The sequence below is a fragment of the Syngnathoides biaculeatus genome, chromosome 20 (assembly GCF_019802595.1).
Source record: "Syngnathoides biaculeatus isolate LvHL_M chromosome 20, ASM1980259v1, whole genome shotgun sequence".
Lineage (NCBI taxonomy): Eukaryota > Metazoa > Chordata > Actinopteri > Syngnathiformes > Syngnathidae > Syngnathoides > Syngnathoides biaculeatus.
Window position 1 is genome coordinate 5,630,653 of NC_084659.1, and position 20,236 is coordinate 5,650,888.

Sequence of the window (20,236 nt, forward strand, 5' to 3'; positions counted from 1 at the left end):
TATTATTTAATGGAATGATTGCTTATACCAAAGATATGAAATGAACTCAAGTCCGAATGTAATGCACTCTGCTCGTTTTAGCAATATCTCATACAGTCGGGAACTGGCTGGACATTTATTTGAACAAAGTTATTCTGTAAAATAGCCTTGAAAATATTTCATTTATCATGACTTAGTTTTCCAAGGTTTAAGGCAATTTTCCAAAACCGCCCCCCCCCCCCAAAAAAAAATGGAACTAATTATTTAATTTCCCCAAGGATAAAAAAGAGACAATGTGACAGGACAAGCGAAATCATTTTTGAAATGAACAGCAAAACAAAAACGAAGACTTGCTGTTGACCAACATTGTGCAGAAATATTTTGCAAGGCAGGCCTTCGCTGCACTTTCAAACCGAGACGGCAAGAAGGGAGTTTGCCCACTGGCCGAAACCTTTGGAGCGCGACAAAAACTAGCAAGGCAGGGTCAAATGTCGGCCGTGTGGTGTGACGCAACCTCACGCTTCCGCAACATTCAGAGAGGGCGGCGCCGAGAGGAAGCGTCGGCCGTCGGGCGTCGTCCGCCCGCTTACATGTCGGCCTTGACGAAGGAGGCGAACACGCCGTCCTCCTGCTCCAGGAGCGTCTCGGGCTTGTCGTACTCCAGGATGTTGCCGCGCTTCATGACGATGACCAGGTCGGCCGTGAGGATGGTGTGCACTCGGTGCTGGGGGGGGGGCACAGGACACGCTTATTGTGGGATGGCCCAGCCGCTCGCGAGGCTCAAAAGGACACGTCCCGAGATGAGCATTCAGTCTCAGATTTCCTTATTCGTATTCGTTTCAGCATTTCGACCATTTCAATGAAACACTTCAATGCACAGTTTGACGGCATACAAATCCCACACGGAGGATTTGAACCCGCAGCAACCCACCGTGCCGCCGAAAGTCATTCACGCTCGCTTGAAAACTGGATTATTGATACATTGACGTCCATGCAAAATGATGTTCTAAAAGAATGAAGACGCTGAATACAAACATTTGAGAAGGTAAACAGATGAATGCAAAAGGGAATTTTTGTTTCATAAAAATCATGCTCATTCAAGCATAACTATTAATTTTCAACCAACTATTTAATGGAATAAAAATTGTAATATTTAATTTCAAAATACATTTTATTATTTACCTTCATCTCATATTGAGAGGTAAATTAATATTAAAAAAAGAGAAGCATTTTAAAGGACCAATTTAAAAAGGACTAAATGAATGCAAAAAAAAAAAAAAAAAATGTTTTGGACAGTCGCTTGGTGGGCCGCGATCGAGAACTTAGCTGTCTTTTTCCCAGCCCTGCTCCAGATTCAGTTTGCATGCTCTTCCGAGTGCTTTGGTACCAACCAGGCTGTCTCCGGCAGAACCAGAACCAGCCCTTGACCACGAGCTCCGACACAGCCGGTGGAGAGAACAACATTGGAGACGGAAAGATTGCAGGAAGAAAGAGGAAGAGAGCGGGAGGCGGGTGGGGCGGGGGAAGGTCGAGTCCGACCGGACCGGGCCGATCCGGTCCGGCGCTACTTGTGAGTCCGCACGAGCACACTGAAGAGGCTCTCCTCCTGCGCTAACAGGTTGGGACCAGAGTCACTTTCCACCAAAATCCCAGAGGAGAAGACCAACACCTGCCCGGCGTCCAAGATGGAGGCGACGCGGTGCTGAAGAGCGGTGGGTGGGTTGGGGGGGGGGGGCACGGTAGTGCAGGACAGGACAGGACAGGACAGGATACAAAAAGGTGGGAGAGAACAGGAGGGAAGAAGGGAAGCGCTTTAGTGATTAAAGTCAAGCTTGAACACGAGAAGAAGTGGGAAGAGGATGCAAACGGGGTCCAGAAACAAAGCGTGGCCTAAGGCCAAAGACTCACCGCGATGGTGACCACGGTCCGGTCCGCAAACGCCGTCATCACAACTTTCTGTAAGATGTTCTCCTGAGGACAAACACGCAGAGAACACCATTGATGTTCACGCGCATTCCGCATTTTGTACTTTCATTTTTTGACCGCTCAATAAACGGCTCAAAGCGCATCAGCGACCGCCGCTCCCCGCCCGGTACCAAGAAACGTTTGACCCGACTGACCGGACTTCCAGTGTCCTCGCTCGCACGTACCGTTGCCATGTCGATGGACGCGGTGGCCTCGTCCATGATGAGGATGCTGCTCTTCCGCACGAAGGCCCGAGCCAAACAGAAGAGCTGCCGCTGACCCACGCTGAAGTTCTCGCCGCCCTCCGTCACCACCGCATCTGCCGCACGGGACGGCGACCGATCAGAAAGCTCCATTCAAGGCAACAGCCGGCGTGAAGCTCACGCGAGCGTACCGAGACCTCCCGGCAGCGCCTTGACCATGTTCTTCAGCTGAGCGATCTCCAGCGCTTCCCACAGCCGCTCGTCGTTGCACGTCCGCTCCGGGTCCAGATTGAACCTGCGGGAGGGTTGCGGCGTTTGATTTCGCTCAAACACATCGCTGTGATCATTTCCAGCGTTGCAGCAGGTCAAAGTGCGTCAGAACGCGCGACAAACACATCTCGCAGGGCAGTGTGAAACCTTCGACCGCACACGCAGTCCAAACAAACACAGCCGGGACGGGGGGGGGGGGGGGGGCGACACGGGCAAAAAGTCACTTCAGGTCTCTGGATGAGTTCCTGCTGCGGGACAAAAATCCTTGATCCTTGTTCACACGCTGGTGAACTTGGGAGTTCCACACGGCACAATTCCACGACCTTTGCTGTTTTTGCGAGGCGACGTCTACTGCGTCTGGGCTCATTTGCCAACGAAAGGCCAGTTCATTTTGGCGAGTGCAGGAAGTGCTCTCGTATGCACATTCAAAGGAATCAACAGCGACGAAGATAAATGTCCGACCACCAAAATAAAAAAAAAAAAAAAGCCCCCCCGCGACTTCTTTTGCTGGAACAAGATTCATTGGAAGCACGGCAGCTGCTTCCAAGGTTTACCCCCGAAATAGAGAAGAAATGACATCAACACAAACAGGAAGTTGTCTCTCCAGCCAGGAAGTGCGCACCCACCTTATGGAGCCACTAAACAAGATGGGGTCCTGCAGGATGATTGACAGGCGAGACCGGAGCGTCTGCAGGGGGAGTTTGCAGATGTCGATCCCGTCTATGATGATCTTTCCTGGACGGGGGAGAAACAAAAATGGGATTGAGTTGACATCCTCCAAGTCGAGCGCTGACTGCAGTCGATCTTTTTGACCAACGACTCGCGTTATTCTAAGAAACACAAACATTCCATTGGAAGAGTGGCAGCAAGCTGGGCTAGCGGTTAGCATGCGTGCTGCGCAGTTCGCAGGTTTGGGCTTTGAAGTTCACCATCTTTTCCAGGTGTAAAAGTGAGTGGGAATCATTTGTCATCATTATGCACCCCTGATATTGACTGCCAGGCCGTCTGTCGCTTGCCGACATGCAGTGGGGACAGAAAGTATTCGGACCCCCTTCAATTTTTTTACTCGCTTATATTGCAGCCATTTGCAAAAAACACTTCAGTTTATTTTTTTTTCTCATAAAATGGACACACATCACCCGACATTGACAGAAAAAAACTGAATTGTGGGCATTTGTCCAGCTATATTAAAGAAGGAAAATGAAATATCGCACAGCCGTAAGCCTTTGCTATATAATTATATATTGATATAGACACGGGTGTGGCTTTCCTAATCGAGTCTAATCAGCATCATCAAACACAGCTGGACTCCGATGGGTGCAAAATAAATTGTGAAAAATTGAAGGGTGTCTGAATACTTTCCGTACTCACACAGAATATAAATTGAAATTATGGACTGGGGATATCCACTGTCATCCCTTCCAAGAGGGGGGAAAAAAAAAAAGTTTCCTGGTGCTCCGGAGACATAAAATGGAAATTAAACTGTTGAAGATAAAGATGAGAAGAATGTGTTCGGCGTGCCAAGTGGACACTGTGCTCATACATTATTAACAGCATTCAAATAACAAATGATTCAAGGCCAGCGTTTGAGGCATGTAAAGAAAATCAGTGTTTACGTCTCCACAAAAACTAAAGATAATCGTATCGCTTCGTAGTGTCAACAACTTTCATGCCGGCGTGACACTTTTTCCAAAAAAGGGCAGCTTGGAAACTTGTTTGAAGGAGACGTAAACACAAAAGAAGAAAAGAATGAGGGGGGGGGGGGGGGGGGTCCTGGACTCGTACCTTCAAAAATGTCCACCATGTTGAAGAAGGCCAAGGACAGCGAGGACTTGCCGCTTCCCGTGCGGCCGCAGATCCCCACCTGGCGGCGGCGCGACAAAGGGGGTGAGGAGCGGCTCGGGCACTTGAAAATTAGACCAGCGCCGTTGCCGCGGGGACTGCGGTGACTCCGGACACCCTTCAGGGGTTCGAGGTCACAGCTAGACAACACTACGTGAAGGTCATCGTAAAGGATCGAGGGGAGCCTTTGAGAAAGTTAGTTGTACGACGCGATATCTCATTTGCGAGGTACGTCTATCACGACTTGACCCACAAGAAAAGTCCCGAGAAGAGCTCACAGGAGGTCTGGCATTTTGGTCTGAATGGTGATTTTGCCGACTTCCAGGTGTTCCCCCAAAGACAAGCACCTCCTGAACCTTTTTCTAATTCCCACCAAATTTGAACTACTTACGCTCGACGTCAAATTGCGAGAAACGCGGAGGACGGCAGCACCAACGTTGGATGATTCGGCCAAAAAGCAGAAACAAAGTCAACTCCAGGAGATGTTGCTGGAGCAAACGTGGGCCGATTACCTTCTGGCCCGGCTGGATGTCGGCGTTGACGTGCTTGAGCACGGGCTTGAGCATGGGATCGTAGCGCACGCACAGGTCTTGGATCTTGATCTCTCCTTCTTGAGGCCACGTCTCTGGCACCTGCGAAGAATCTGCAGGAAGACAAACCCTTTTGAGTGGCATTTTGCTCCCATTCAACATTTTTTACCGATTCTGAGCCACAAATGAATGTTCGGTGACACTCAAGTTACCCATGGATCCGTCGTAGTTTTCAGACTCAGTACTCAGGAAGCTGTTGACCTTTTTCACCGCCGCCATCTGCACCTCCAAGTCGGCCAGGTTCCTCACCACCCAGTTCAAGTAGTTGGTGACCTGCACGAAAGACAAGCAGATGGTTTGTTTTTTTTTTTTTGTTCCAAGATGTCAAAGCAGCGACGTCGAGGTGAACCGACCGTGAGGGCGTAAGTGAGAGCCAGGCCCACCTCGCCTCCCGAAGGCTGACCGCAATCCAAACCCCAAATGGACGCCCCGGCTGCGGCCAGCACGATGACGGCGCCGAGGTAGTCCTGGACGGGGCAAAACGTCAAGTCTTTCACGCAACGCTAATAATGCGCAAAATGTCAACAAAACTACAGAAAAGAAGAAACTGAGCTGGAGTTGTCAATCTCTGATGAGTTCCATTGGCAAGCACAACGAGGTCACTTTCTTTGTGCTTCGCTGACTTTTGGAAGCGACGGTGCGTTCAGGGACGTCTCGCGGACAGCGCAGGTGTGCCTAATTATTGCGGCAGCGCACTCACCGTGCGGACCTCCAGCCAGCGGTTGGCGGCCGAGAGGAACAAGTAGGCCGTGTTGTTGGTGTCGGTCAGCTCCAGCATGCGCTGCTTGAAGCGGGCCTCGTGTCTGAAGCAACATTGACCAAGAAAATTTCAATCGCATCGATATCATCGTCTTCAACTCCGTTGTGGTCGGGACGAGCCAAGCGCTCCTCTGGACGGAGACCAGCTGATAACGATGGCGGGAAGTGTGTGTGGGTAGAAGGGCCCTCAGGGGGGATATGCGGAGGAAAAAAAGCGTGAGAGCCGCTGATGTCGGATCGTAACTCTGATGGGAAAGAACACTAAGAAGCATCGCGAGGCCTCTTGTGTTTGTTTGCTTCGACGAATCACTCTGAAGTGCAGGAATGCGCGTTACCTAAAGGCTCTGATGGTGGTGAGACCTTCGGCCGTCTCGGAGAAGTGGCACAGCAGTGGAAGCTGTGTGGAGTCATCCAGGTCCTGAAGGTCTCTGGTGTGGGGGAGGACGAACAACAACTGAGGTGGAACTGGCCCGCAAACCTCACTCACAATCCAAGGTTTGGTCATTGCACGGTTGCAGTGAACCCGGAGAAATATTTGGGGAAAGATTACGGGCAAAGTACGGAGCTGAACTTCCCCCAAGGAACGTGGACCAACTGTGAATTGCGATCGGTCTTTTTTGGCACCAGGATTACGTGTTGCTTTTGTGGCATGATTCGCGTGTGACAATAAGCCATTGCTGGCGATTACGTGGGTGACAAAACAAGAGTTGCTAATCTTTGGCACGAATACAAAAATCAATAAGTGACAGAAAACAAAAGTGAACTATCCTTTTGTCTTCAGAGCGTCATAAATAGGAACTGTGGAGTACCCACACGTGACTCCTGAGGAGCGCCACGCGAGCCACACATTGGACTGCTATTAGCCAAGCCCCTCCCAAGTGACCCCTCCGTGGATATTGCGCAATCCGCGTCACTGACCAATCAGAGGCCAGAGATCTGCATAGACCAAAGCTCGTTTTTGCTCCCGCCGTTTTCTCAGACAACATTGCATGGTCCAGTATAGGTTTTGTTGGCGTTTTATCGCGTATTTGGGTTATTTAACAATAGATATGGTTAAGAGGTGTCGTCACGGACTTTGACGACAGGTATCCCGAAAGGCTAGTTGGTGGAGTTCCATTCGTACCCTTTCCAAAACCGAAGACCCGGTACGAAAAATGCCTTCGATGGGTCAAACTTTGTGGAGGACCGCATCATCAACTAAATCCATCAACCGGGACACATGTTTGCACCAAGGTATGCCCTATATTTGATTTTCAATACATGTCTCGTATAAATGAATTCCAAGTTCTTCGCTAGCATAACACCGCTGCGTGCGCACGATTGACACACTTATTCTTTCTCGAGCGATATTTAGCGACGATCGGACCGCGCAAACGTGTCGATTTCTTGCCGGCTCGCGGCCGAAGCTTAACCAGACTGCGTTTGCACGAAGATATGCCCCATATTTGATTTTCAATACACGTCTCGTATAAATGAATGAGACACTTCTGCGCTAGCATAACATTGCTACGTGTGAACGATTGAATGAAATCAGAAGCATGGCGTCTCTCTCAGTTAAGAATGTATTGTATTTAGAATCTATAATATGTCGTTGATTTGAATGAAATCAGAAGCATGGCGTCTGTCTCAGTTCAGAATGTATTGTATTTGCCATTTTTACTGTTTGTCTTACGTGAGCGCACGTGGCGTGACGTCACTTCAGGAGGCCTGGTTAAGTGCCCTGTACGGAGGGGTCAATTGTGCTGCTTACTTAATTTGGGCGTAGTACAGGTTGTATGTGTAGCGCAAGACCCAGAGAACACTTTTGACCAATTTTCCACCGTTGACCACCGGTAGAAGCCCAAACAGTGGATCGGGAGTGAGGCTTAAAGCAGGTTTGCACTCACTTGGAGGCCACCCGGAAGTACTTCTGTATGAAGTAAAAGGCGACAGCAAGGGGGACCAGCGCAATGATGAAGGTCTGCGTGATAGAGGAAATCACCCCGATGGCAGACAAGCAAAGCAAGGTGGAACGCGTCAAAGACTCCAGCGTAGGCGGAATGTGCTGAAGGAGAAAAAGCACTGATGTCGGGAATGGTCAAAATTCAGTAAATGACACCGTAAGAGACATCCGACTTGGTCGATGATGTTTGTATCCGCTGAGAATCTGTTGAGGATCTGCCCCAGCGGGGTGATGTCAAAAAACCTGAGGAAAGATGGAGAAGTCAGTCCCCGCCGGCGAAGAACAAAGAAACGGCCCATCGCGAGAAATGGAGGCGTTGACTACCTGAGAGGAGCGTGGATGATCTTGTTGAGCAGGTTGTGGTGAAGCTTGGTGGCGGCGGAGAGACCGAGGAACTCCACGGTGAGGGAGGTGATGAGGCACAGCGTGATCCCAGCCGCGCACAGGACCATGAACACCGTCAGGTAGAAGGAGTCCTGCAACCCAACGCGTGCACGTTCCGGAGACTTCAAAATGTTCAAAAAGCAAACGTTTTCACCATGTCGTCACTCGTACCTTCGGGGTCAAAAGAACGGGGGAAGTCAGAGTGACCGGTTCTACAAATCCACACACGTAAAAGATCTCCGAGTTAGCGGACGGACCTCCAGTCTGACGACGCCGGGGAGAGTGGCGTTCCCGCCGGCCACGTGGATCTGGCATGTTCCGTTGGGTCCCAGCGCCATGGTCTGGTTGGTGCGGTTGGAGGTCCAGATGGCCAACCAATAGTCGATGGCCACGATGACCGAGTGCTTGAGGAGCTTGGAGGACATCATGAGGAAGACCATGAAGAAGCCACCGGAGGATAGGTAGCACAAACACACCTGAGCAGAAGAAGTTCTGGTCACCGTGGATGGAGACCAATGGAAGAGCGCGCAAGGGTTGCGCTCATTTCACCTTCCACGGGACTTTTGACCTTCTGTTCGTGATGGTGGATGAGTTATCCTCATCGTCTTCCTCCTCTTCTTCCTCTGAGGGGAGTTTCAATCCATTGAGGACCCAAAGGCATCCTCACAAAGAGCACGTCGGACCTACCTTCGTCCTCATCATCCACCTGGTTCTTGGCTTCTCTGGAGTAGAAGGCTCGGCGGAGGGTCTTCCTCTCCAGCGTGGTCTGACTGTCCTGCTCCATGTCCTGCACGGAGGGCGCCCGTCAGAAAGCCGACAGGAGGGCAGTCGGCGAGGTGGGTGACGCCAACCTTCTCCAGTTCCTGGTCCTGCCGGTTCATGAGCGTCTTCCAGTGGTCGTAGAGCTCCACGTCGTGCGTCTGGATGTCCTTCAGGGTTCCTTCCCTCAGCACGGAGCCGTCCTTCATTGCGATGATCTGAAGGCGCCACAAGCAAACGTTTGCGCTCAAGCGACAGCTTTGACCTTTAAAGGAGTCAAAACGTGGGTGATGTGGAAAAATGTGGACGTAAAACTGTGTATTTGAAATTTGCAATTGTCATTTCTTTCATTTAGATTGAAATTGCAATGATGAATTAACCAACTATTTATGACCTTGTTTGCAAAAAAACAAAAAAAAAAAAAACAAAAACATTTTAATATGATATAATAAGCCGGCATAGCAGCGCAACTAGTCAGTGCGACCGGGGTTCAAATACTGGCCCCTCCCACCTGTGTGGAGTTTACATGTCCTGCCAGTGCCTGTGTGGCTTTTCCCCGGGTGGGCCCTCCTCTTTCCTCCCACATCCCAAAAAACATGCAACATTCATTGGAGACTCTAAATTGCTCGTAGGTGTGATTGTGAGTGCGACTGTCGTCTGCCTATTTGTGCCTTGCGGTCAGTTCAGGGTGTACGCCGCCTCCTGTATGATGACAGACAGATTGGACCCTGCACTCCCGCAAACTTTGTGAGGATAAGCGGCTCAGAAAACGAATTATACAGTAATTAATCCCAATTGATTTTTTTTTTTGGGGGGGGGGGGCGGGAGCGGATCTTATATTATATGACTTTAGTCACTAACCACTAGACTCTCGATACCGTAAGTGCTCAGAAACGGGTCGGACCATTCTTGGTCCTCAACAGCGGTTGAAATGTGAGAAGCGACCGGTCTGGGTCGGGCTGAGCTTTGGTCTTCTCACCCAGTCGGCATGGATGAGGTACTGCAGCTTGTGGGTGACGAGAACCACGGTCCGCTTGTCGTCCTGCAGGAACTTGAGGATGCCGTCCTGCATCAGGTGGTCGCTCAGGTGGATGTCCAGTGCCGAGAAGGGGTCGTCCTGAGGGACTCATCAAAAAGTAGACGAGGGGTACACACAATATGTTGGGGGTGTCGGGGTTCCGGGTCGACTTTCAACACGTTGTGTGGGACAAAGTTCTAAGCCATCAGCGGTTGTTTTCAAGTTCTGAGTCCTCCTTGGATTTCAACTTTTTTTGTTGTTGTTGTTTTTCGTATCTTTGCGAGACGATCGTATGCTTCTCTCCACCAGAAGGAGCAAATTTTTCAATCCGTCTTTCATCAGACGGTCGTGGTCACCGCTCAACCTCGCCGCCCTTTTCCCAGCCGAACAACACGACGACGTTTCTTTAAGCGGATCGGAATCCGCGCAAGCCGAGCTGTCGTCGCCGCGGCCACGGGAAAATGACGCCGGCGCGCAAACACGTCGTCCGTCGAGGGAAGTGCGCCGCTCCCTCCTGACGCATCTAATTCGGCTAATGCGATTACGTTGATTGATCTAGTTAGCGAGATGCTTTTGTGTGACTTTGTGCTGACCAGGAAGACGATGTTGGTGTTCTGGTAGAGCGCTCGAGCCACGCAGATCCTCTGACGCTGTCCGCCGCTCAGGTTGATGCCCTGGCAGGGCGGCACACGCTCAAGAAAACGCCAACGTAGCCACGCGCGCTCACGGGATTCGAGCGTCCTCGCGGCTTACTCGCTCTCCAATCTCCGTTTGGTCTCCGAAGGGGAGCAGGTCGATGTCCAGTTGCAGCGAGCAGGCGTCGATCACCGCCTTGTACCTGACGCAAGTATGCGCAAATTTGGTGTCAGGCAACAGGGAAACAAAACGTGCCGTCCAATAAGGGAAAACATGCACCTGGATTTCCAATTTTTACACGACCATGATAAATAGTGTCTTGTTAACGGGGAGCTAAGTGGTTTCACCCACGGACAGAAAACTTGCCGGGCTCAGACTTATCAATGACGTGGGGCGCACCTTTGCTTGTTGAAGGGGCTCCCGAAGGTGATGTTGTCCTCCACGGTGGCGTTGAGCAGCCAGGACTTCTGGGTCGCGTAGGCCACCGAGTACCTGTTCTTGCTGCGGGGTGCATGATGGAAAACGAAGGCTGCAGTCAGAAGAGGGACGATGACGCTTTTTTTCTTTTTTTTTTTTGGAGCGTCCAATCAGCTTCGCCGCTGACACGCCCGGAGCAACGTCAACGACGTGTTAAGACGGCAGGTCGATGGAATGTGAAGCGACAGCACCGCAAGCCGCGGCACCAAAACTTTTCAGCAAGACGTCAAACGTACTCACGGTTGGCCCCACACCTCAGTGGCACGACTACAAATTTTGTCCTTGGTTTTAACAATTCAAGTCAGAGGTAGTCAATCGCTTTCCACCACTCATGAGTACGCCACGGGCAACTGTTTACAAACATTATCCATCTACATCCATCCATCCATGCTTCACTGCGGAATGAAGGAAACCGGAGCTTCCTTCCGCAGTTGAGGGCGTCATCGTGCTGAAAACACAAAACACGAGGCGGAGATGACTTCACAAATGGCGCAGAAGGAAATGTACAGGTTGTCCGCAAGGCCTCAAACTTTACTGTGGATGGGAGTCCACGAAGACGACAATAACGGAGACAAAAACACTTGCTGGGGGGAAGTGGGCGATGTTGTCACAGGAAGTCAGCGCGCTACCATGCGGCGCGGTCGCCGGCCTCGTCCTCCGCCGCCTACGGATGGCTGTCAACGGCGGCACTTTAGCGTGAGCCGACGACGTGCGCTCGCCTGCTGCGAGAAGTGGCTTCCCAGCTCAGACCTGGACTGGGCGTTAGCCAGTCGCAGGGCGAACGTGCATTCACACTCCCATTCAGATCTCAATGAACCTAACGTGAGATGCTGGAATGTGGGAGGAGGCCAGAACCTCCGATGGCCATTTCCGTGGCGACCGCCAAACTGTTTATGATTTCCAAACTTCCCACCCTCAAAGCGACGCCGTCCTTTCTAATCAGCTTCCGTCTTTAACCGTCCAGTTAAGCGATCGCTTTGCGACTCGGATGGATGAAGGGAGAGAATGACGGATGGAAAGTACCTGAACGTCCCCTGGCAGAACGTCTCGCCATCAGGCGGCCTGATGCGGCGACAAGGCAAGGAGGTCAGAAGCTGGTGTTAAAGCGCGTCCGCGTGCAAAATGCTCATCGGTTCAAAACAGGAATGATCCAAGACCAGCTTAAAAACTGGCACGCGATGGCCGACTTACTTGCTCCAGTGGACGCGGCCGCTGATGCTCTGCATCTCGCCCAGCATGGCGAGCAGCAGCGACGACTTCCCGCAGCCCACCTGGCCCACGATCATGGTCAGCTGGCCTGACGGCGCAAGTTTCCATGTTAGCGGCTGCGGGTGACTACAATAAAAGCGCATTTCCGATGGACGTCGCCATCATTAAGCAAAAAAGCAGAGCTCAACGAGGTTGGGAAGCTAACGTTGAAGCTAATGCTGTGTGGTCTTCCTTAGCGCTCACAATTGATGCTAACTTCGGGAGGTACCGTTGGAAGCGACCGCAACAAGCTAATTTACGCAGCTAACATGAGAAGTTTGGAAGCTGCAGTCTTTTAAATACAGCGAGAGCAGATTTGTGTGACATTTTTGTTTTTGCAGTGTATTTCATTTCTATAAAAACTGTGCCTTGAATCCTTCCTCGGTTTCACGGTCCTCACCTGTCGGGATGCGGATGTTGATGTCGGTCAGCGTGGACAGGTTGCTTCCCCAGGTGAAGCATCCGTCGCTCACCTGTGAACAGGCGCAAAGAGGTATTCACGATGTGATCGTTTGTGGACGCTTTGCTTGCCTTTTTTGGACTCGATCCATTTTGGGAAGAATCCCCTTGACTCCTGGCCTGGCCTTCAGGTCCACCTGTCCTGCATTCCGTCACCACGAAGCCTCCCCAAAACACGCAGGATTCCCGCCTCCCCGATGGTCCGGCACGTCGCTTCCCGGCGGTCGCATTCCTCCCTTCTGTTATGTTTATTTGTTCCCGTTAAGTTTATTTTATCTGGACGACCCCCGGGCTCGAGTTCCCCCAGCATCAATCTCAGCACGAGCGGATCTCTTCTGGACCAATCTCGGAACATCAGAGCCTCCGAAAGCGGAGGCTATTATTATCGCAATTAGCGGAGGAATGAATCCGCGGACGATTGTGGCGAACGAGTCCAAATAATTCTGTGCGTCACGGTTTCGGTGGGGAGTCCACTGGACTTGGACTTGCTCGATTTTTGCCACAGTAACTTGGGAGTTAAAGGTTGAGACGTGACACTGAAATATAACTTAGCACGAAAGTGACTCACTCCCACCTCTGCTGTTTGGGAGAAATGGGAACGAGAGGGACGAGAGGGAGGAGGAGGGAGAACAGACTAAAACGACGACGGAAGCGTCGCGTGAAATTAACGAGGCCACGTTCTGGCTCATCAAATGTCAATCCCGAGAACAGGAAGTGACAGCGGCGCCGCGGAGAAACGGCGGACAAGCTGGCTTTTCCCAGCGCACTCGACCTCGACCCGGGCGAATACCTTCGGGACCGAGTCGGAACGGTCCCGGCCTTGGCGAAAACTTCCAAACGGGGAGGCAGACTCCATCGCGTGACCCCCCCGTAAGCTCCCCATCCCGAATCGACCTCCTCGTTGGCCTAATGAGCAGTCCGTCGCCCCGCGGGGATGGGACAGGAAGAGTCGCCTTGAGTGAGGCCACGTTCGGGGCAAGACGTTCTCGTGTGAATCGTTCGCTTCCTGAGAAGTCACGTTCGCACTCGCCGTGATAACAAACAGCTGCCGATGAGCCGAGCTTGACGTATTCACTACGTCAAACGCAAAGAAGAAGCTTGCAGGAAAGAATTCAACACCTCCACATACATGAAGTCAATATATATATATATATATATATATATATATATATATATTTATTTATTTTTTTTAAAGGAGACATTTGGTGCTTTTTTTTTTTTTTTTTATGAATTCAAAACGGCTCCCAGGTATCAGTGGCACGCATACGTCATCAAAATTTTGCTGCGTAGTTGGCTCATTCCAGGGGCAAACATGACAGAACTTGGTTTTGCTGCCACAAGCCGCACCAAAATAAAATATTGTATCGTCAAATTACTGCGAACCAGACGCAAATGTGATAAGGACAAATCACTGCTCACCTGAACAAAAAATTAAAATTCGTTAAATCTTGACAAACAACACCAAAATAGAATGTCATTTTTGTTCGACCAAACTCTCCCAGGTAAAACGTCGTGTGACGACAAACCCCACCAAAATAATATTGCCAAATAAGTACAAACGCCATCCAAATTCTAAATGGTAAGACTAGGACGAATATCACCCAAGTAAAGGTGATTAGACTGCCGTAAAACTTCCCAAAAGAAAATTGTGAAATCACCACAAACTGTATCGTCCCAAAATGCGGTTGAATTGTTTTCGAAACGGAATCAATTCTGCATTTCGTCACCGCGCCGCCGGAACACACGCAAGTCTGACTTTTTTTTCCCTCCCAGCAACTGACCTTGACGGCCACATCTTCCGTCTCACTGGGTCTCATCTTCCGCCTGGACGGCTGCTCGTAGTTGTCCATCTGGTAGCGTAGCGGCTGCTTCCTGTTGATGGCTTTGGTCTTCGCCAGGCGGGAGACACGGGAGACGGCAAGTTAGCGTTCCGCATCTCGTCATCCGGACAGACGTCGACGCGGACTGCGCGCACTCACCGCTGCAGGGTGTTTCCTGGCCGCCTCCGAGGGAGCGGACATTTCTCCGTTCCTCCAGGTGTCGTCTCCGATCTCGTCGCTCTGGAGGAACTCGCCCAGCTTCTGGACGCTGGAATGCACGTGCAGTACACGGTGATCAAGTATTCAGCCCCAAGGATCACCTCATTATCCTAGCACCAATTAAACATTGCAATTGTTACGATAAAACATAATGTTCAATGCGTCAGGGAGGTCGTCCAGGCCCTCTAGAAAGGAAGCAGCCCCGGACTTTTACACGACTGTTGCCTTTATGCTTGACTGTGGGTCCGATTTGATCAAACTCTCGTGTTATTTTCTCACTAGACGCGACAGGCCGCAGACTCCACTTCCTGGGCAAATGTGGCGAGAACACAGACGGTTCTCCGATGATGTGGCCACGAGTCGAGGCGTCCACGAGGTCAACTCACCTGACGAGGGCCTTGACGGCAAACCTGACAACAGTGGAAAGCAGGAAGAGCGGCGTGACCAGGATGTTGAAGAGCGCCAGTGTGGCAAAAGCCTTCTCGGGGCTGGGACCGGTCTTGGTGTTGAAGACGTGCATGACGAAGGTCTGCAAAGAGGTGGATCGAGCGTTTAGAGCACAGCTTCTCAACCATTTTTGGGTCCAGGGGGATTGCGTCCGAGGAACCGCGCATCATCCTAATATCAACTGAACATGAGAATCGTTGCCATACAAGGTCACATTTTGCCGAAAATGACTTCCGTGTGCCCCGGAGAAGCTCACCACCAGAACAGCAGCGATGGGAATGGCGGCGTTCATAAAGACTGCACAGGACAGAAGATAATCATGGTGAAGACATTCCAACAACAAACACCCTCAGCAAAGTTTGTGGCCATCTTCTCACTGGACATGGTTGTGTAGAGAGCAAAAGTCTTGAGGCTGGTCAGCTCTTTGCCTCGCGTCTCCTCCACACTGCCGCAGAAGATGTTCTCCCACGCGTAAAGCTTCAACAGCTTGATGCCCTTCAGGATCTCCGAGGTCTTCTTCAGGCGATCGGTGGAGTGCTCCTGCGAGACGCCAGTCGGCGGACAATAGCGTTGGGAGCGGGGAAATTCGGCGTGACGCTCACCAGTGTGCTCTTCTGCATGTTGGCCAGCTTGGTAGCAATGAGGTACTGGACCGGAGCCAGAAGAACGATGACGGACGCGCCGACTAACGCGCTCCAACCCATGAAGTAGTACAGGAGAATGACGCCCATCACGATCTGGGGGGGAAACTGAGGTTGAAATTGTGGTCGCAATTGGATAGGATCGATTGCTTTTAAAGGAGACCTGGAACAGGTTCCGTCAAACAAAAATAGAAGACTTACTGTGTCATTTTGTGCAAGTCAAGTGCAAAAAAAAAAAAAAAGAATCATAATAGCGATACCTGCACAGGCATCGCCCACAGATTGGGACACAAAAACAGGAACCACATGAGCTGATTGGTCTCTATGGCGACCAGGTTGTTGATCTGGCCCAGCGTCATCTCGCCCATGGACATGTTGGACGTGGACAGACGCAGGATTTTGTTGTAAATCATGGCCTGGGTGGAGGGAGAACAAATTGGGGCTGGGAAACGAGCCGTGCGGCACCCCACGGACAGCGCGGGACTACTCACTAACAGGGCTCCCCGCAGGTTGATGCCCGTCTGGATGGTGACGTAGTACGACGCCTGCAAGAAGGTCCTCTGCAGCACCAGCGCCAGGAAGAGCAGGACGGCCAGAACCGAGGGGTTCTGGAGCAGCTCGGTGGACAGCATGAAGTGGACGCCAAAGTACCTCTCCTGCAACAATTTTGTTCCATTTCAAGGGAGTCCAATACCAAAGCAGCCCACTTCAGCATTTAGGATTTTGGTGCTACATGTTTGGAATCATTCTGAAAGAGGATGTCAAGAAATATGCATTTTTGTGTTGGGCGGGTGCCCTTAATGGGCGTGGCCCGGTGAGTGCCATCGCTAGCTGCAGCACGTCAGTCTGCGCGCGAGCGTCTGAGCGTGAGCTGTGGCCCACGGCAGCTCATCTTGAACTTTCTTCCTTCATATTCGTTTGTCCCTTTGCAGCAACTGCCCACGTCCTTGTCTCTTTTGCTCGGGACAAAAATAAAACTTCTACAATTTTAAACAATAAATAAATATAAGGCACTACTCATGTTTTATCCGACACCAATTTCCAGCAGATTCATTCCTCCAGTGCACAGAAAGATCCTACTCGAAGGCAGGAGTGGGAGGAAAAAAATAACTCGTAAGAAGACAAAGTCCTGAGTGGTTCTACTGGTATGTCCCAGTTTTTCCATTTGTCATCAAGTGGTGAAAAATGTCACTAGTTTGACGCACTCAGTCCACAAACGCACCCAAGTGGCTCGACTAGCGCGGCCCAGTCGGTGAACCCGGATGCGCTCACCCTAATCTTGTCGGGCGCGGCGGCGGCGTTGGCGCCGACTTCCTCCTGCGTCAGGTTCTTGACGATGCCAAAGATGCAGAGCGGCCCGGCGAAGCCCAGCAGGTCGGCCAGGTAGCGGAAGGTGCTGCTGAGAAGGATCGGTCGCCCGAAGGCGCGGTACATGGAGCGCCAGATGGACGGCGCTCGCTCCGGGTTCTCGGCCGTCTGCGTCACAAAAGGATTCACCCGCAATCCGCGGTCTGCTAGGCTAACGCTAACGTAATGCATCGTGGGAAACGCCGTTGACGCGCTAATGGAAATTAGCATCAATGTCGTCATCTAAACTGCTACTTTACACGGAGCAGCAACACGTACAAACGCAGGTTTTTCTTTTTTTGGGGGGGGTTGGGGAGGGGCATGGGGGCTATTTTTCTATGGCAGAACTGACCCTCTGGTCCTCGTAGGCGTCTTTAAGCCGCAGGTAGTTGGTGAGAGCCCGCATGGCGATGGGCAGCTTGCCGATCTTCTTCAGTTCGATTGGCCTCTTGTGGGCGCCGATGATGAGGGGGTTCATCCACCAATACGTCGCCTGGCAACAGAGCGGGAAGCCGGAAGCGGTCACGGGTGGGTGGGGGCGGGGGGGGGCGAGACCGACGGGACGGGCCGCTTCCTCCTAACCTTCGACAGCAGGTTGACGAAGGGCTGCAGGAACCGGACCCCCAGGTCCTGCAAGTCTTCGGGGGGCTTCACCTTCTGAGGGTTGGCGAAGAAAACGTACTTCTGCCGGGACGACAACGCAAAAAGTCACGCGGAGAGCCAAAAGTGGGAACTCGCGCGTTCGTCAAACAAAAACCAAACCCCGTTGCCAAATTGGCCAATTTTGGGACCGTCACGCGAGCGTCCGTGAAAAATACATCGATGGATGGTTTTTTTCGATTCGGCATTCAATACTGGCAGACCCAAAACTGAAATATAAGAAATGTCGATCGATCCAAATTGCCCAAATCGTTGAAAAATACATCGATGGATGGTTTTTTCGATTCGGCATTCAATACGGCAGACCCAAAACTGAAATATAAGAAATGTCGATCGATCCAAATCGCCCAAATCGTTGGGCTGGTCACGTCCAGCCAACAAAACCGAGATCTTTGCATTCTCATGCGAGTCCAGCGTTTCGACGCCGACGTATCAATTTTGCCCCGGAAGATTCCACCGGGTCTCGTTGGGCGTCGGCGGCGCGCACCCTGATCCTGATCACGTTGACCTCGACGGCCATGAGCAGGCCGTAGAGCAGCACCAGCAGCAACGTGATGCAGAACCGCATCTGCGGCGTGCCCACGTTGTACACCACAAACTTCCACAGCTTGATGGACTTGGTGATGAAGGCCAGAACCCAGTAGATGAACAGAACTGCGCACAGAAAAAAAAAAAAAACGTTGTCTCCACAAACCGCAGAAGAAATGGCAACCGAGCGGCGGAGTTCCATCGCACTTTTTTTCCACACCGATGACGAGCATTCGTGGATCCTGATAACCGCGACGACTTTGATCCATAATTCACGAGCAGTGATCGTGAACAAAAGACTTTTTCTTCCTTCTGATGCACGTCATGTGTTGAACAAGTGCAGTCGTGCCAAACATTTTCTCAATGGGAGATTTTTTTTTTTTTTCGTTGCACGTCGGTGACCGATATCGTCAGTTCTTTACGAGTACCGGACACCTTGAAATCAGGCTCGTGGTGGCGCGATACCATTCTCGCCAAGACCGTACATATATATATATATATATATATATATATGTGTGTGTGTGTGTGTGTGTCTTTACACACATGTGGAAACACTTGCGGATTGTGTGCGCCCTCTAGTGGTATGCGGAAGAATTGCTGAATTCATGAATTAATTTGTACAGTTGAGTTGTACTTAACTTCGCATTTGCATTTCATCTTCAAATTTTAAGTGCGGGGCGGCACGGCGGGATCAGCTGGTAAAGCATTCGCCTCACAGTTCTGAGGTCCCGGGTTCAATCCCGGACCCGCCTGCGCGGAGTTTGCATGTTCTCCCCGTTGCCTGCGTGGGTTTCCTCCGGGTGGGCACTCCGGTTTCCTCCCACGTCCCAAAAACGCGCGACATTGATTGGACACTCGAAATTGCCCCGTCGGGCGTGATTGTCTCAATGTGCCCTGCGATTGGCTGGCGACCAGTTCAGGGTGTTACCCAGCCTCCTGCCCGTTGACAGCTGGGATAGGCTCCGGCACTCGTGAGGATAAGCGGTGAAGAAAATGAATGGATGGATGGATTTGAAGTGCAATGCATTTCAGCTGAATCATTAAAGCTCAGTTTTTGTGATTATGATTATTTCCCAGCGACGACAACGTTTTTCACGGTGAGCTCACCGAGGAGAAGTTTGGGGAAGTTGGAGGTCTCGATGTTGTGGTAGTAGACCACCGACGTGGTGGCCGCCACGAAGCCCATGAAGGCGGGCACGAACAGGTGCAGGTGGTTGGTGTCCATCATCCTGCGGGCACATCGCATCACATCATAACGTCGGGGACCGACTTCCTTTCCTGGGAGTTTGGGGGGGGCCTCACTTGTTGGACACGAGGCCCTCGGCAAACTCGCAGACGTGAACGAAGAGCAGCGAGAAGGTGAGGATCCACCTGAGGTTGTGTCCCGGGAAGTGGAGCCACGTGTTGTGGTGGATTTGCACCTTGGAGCTTTGGCTGCCCCACCCTGCGCACAAAAGCCGAGAAATTAATACAAAACGCTGGTCGTGCATGACAGCCTAACCTTGAAAAAAAAAAAATGATTATTCTACTCAAAAATCACATCACGTCAGACTGCAAAGAATGAAACGTTTGTGCACATGAATTCATTGCGTCTCCTTCCGGCGTGCCCGACTTGGCCACCGGGGGCAGCGTAACGCAGTCACGCAGACACAAACGAAGAAGGCTCCAAGCGACTCGATCGACTGCAATCCTCTTCGTTGTTTTTCCACACGTGGTCAAGAATACGGCAACGCGTACGCTTTGACTGTACACGTGCCGTCAAAAAAGGTAATAATCCCCTCCCAAATATTTTGCCGCTCCACCCAAAATCCCTGCAAAGTCGAAGCGTGACCTCTCACCGATGAAGAGGATGGGGAAGGTGATGAAGAGCAGGAAGACGTGAGGCACCAGGTTGAGGGCGTCCAGGAAGCAGCCGTTGTTCAGAACCCCGTCGTCCACGTTGTAGCCGCTCTTGTTCCGGTTGTTGCCGCAAAACGACAAGGCCATGATGGCTGCCGCCGCCGCCCAGAAAACGACACCGTTGCGCGTCTTTTCAAGGCCGCA

The 20,236-nt window shown here is 51.4% G+C and overlaps 1 protein-coding gene across 4 annotated transcripts; it reads right to left on the reverse strand.

Annotated features, from left to right (window-relative positions):
- Window positions 1-275: 275 nt before the first annotated feature.
- abcc9 (ATP-binding cassette, sub-family C (CFTR/MRP), member 9) lies at window positions 276-20,236 on the reverse strand. Of its 4 annotated transcripts, none has more exons than XM_061807575.1 (40): window positions 20,032-20,236; window positions 19,496-19,637; window positions 19,301-19,422; window positions 18,153-18,319; window positions 17,588-17,689; window positions 17,358-17,498; window positions 16,931-17,134; window positions 16,150-16,314; window positions 15,919-16,074; window positions 15,620-15,754; window positions 15,395-15,557; window positions 15,274-15,314; window positions 14,957-15,099; window positions 14,511-14,619; window positions 14,313-14,420; window positions 12,473-12,545; window positions 12,016-12,121; window positions 11,848-11,886; window positions 10,747-10,848; window positions 10,465-10,549; window positions 10,305-10,385; window positions 9,673-9,810; window positions 8,786-8,911; window positions 8,622-8,721; window positions 8,484-8,557; window positions 8,192-8,347; window positions 7,875-8,026; window positions 7,724-7,793; window positions 7,495-7,652; window positions 5,944-6,036; window positions 5,550-5,652; window positions 5,203-5,316; window positions 5,002-5,122; window positions 4,772-4,902; window positions 4,203-4,281; window positions 3,044-3,152; window positions 2,339-2,442; window positions 2,130-2,263; window positions 1,888-1,950; window positions 276-703 (listed from the first exon to the last, which is right to left on the reverse strand). In XM_061807575.1, exons 1-40 carry the CDS (start codon window positions 20,177-20,179, stop codon window positions 566-568), a joined length of 4,695 nt encoding a protein of 1,564 aa, XP_061663559.1. In that variant the 5' UTR covers window positions 20,180-20,236; the 3' UTR covers window positions 276-565. The 4 variants fall into 4 exon arrangements, with proteins under 4 accessions (XP_061663559.1, XP_061663557.1, XP_061663558.1 ...); XM_061807573.1 differs by having other exon boundaries at window positions 8,192-8,410; XM_061807574.1 differs by lacking the exon at window positions 11,848-11,886 and having other exon boundaries at window positions 8,192-8,410.

Coding starts and splice junctions, on each gene's coding strand:
- abcc9 (XM_061807573.1), bottom strand. CDS start 20,179: ATGGCCTTGTCGTTTTGCGGCAACAACCGGAACAAGAGCGGCTACAAC. Junction 17,690..18,152: donor TCAACGTGATCAGGATCAGG/GTGCGCGCCGCC, acceptor TCGTCCCGGCAG/AAGTACGTTTTCTTCGCCAA. Junction 14,421..14,510: donor CCAGGAAACACCCTGCAGCG/GTGAGTGCGCGC, acceptor CGCCTGGCGAAG/ACCAAAGCCATCAACAGGAA.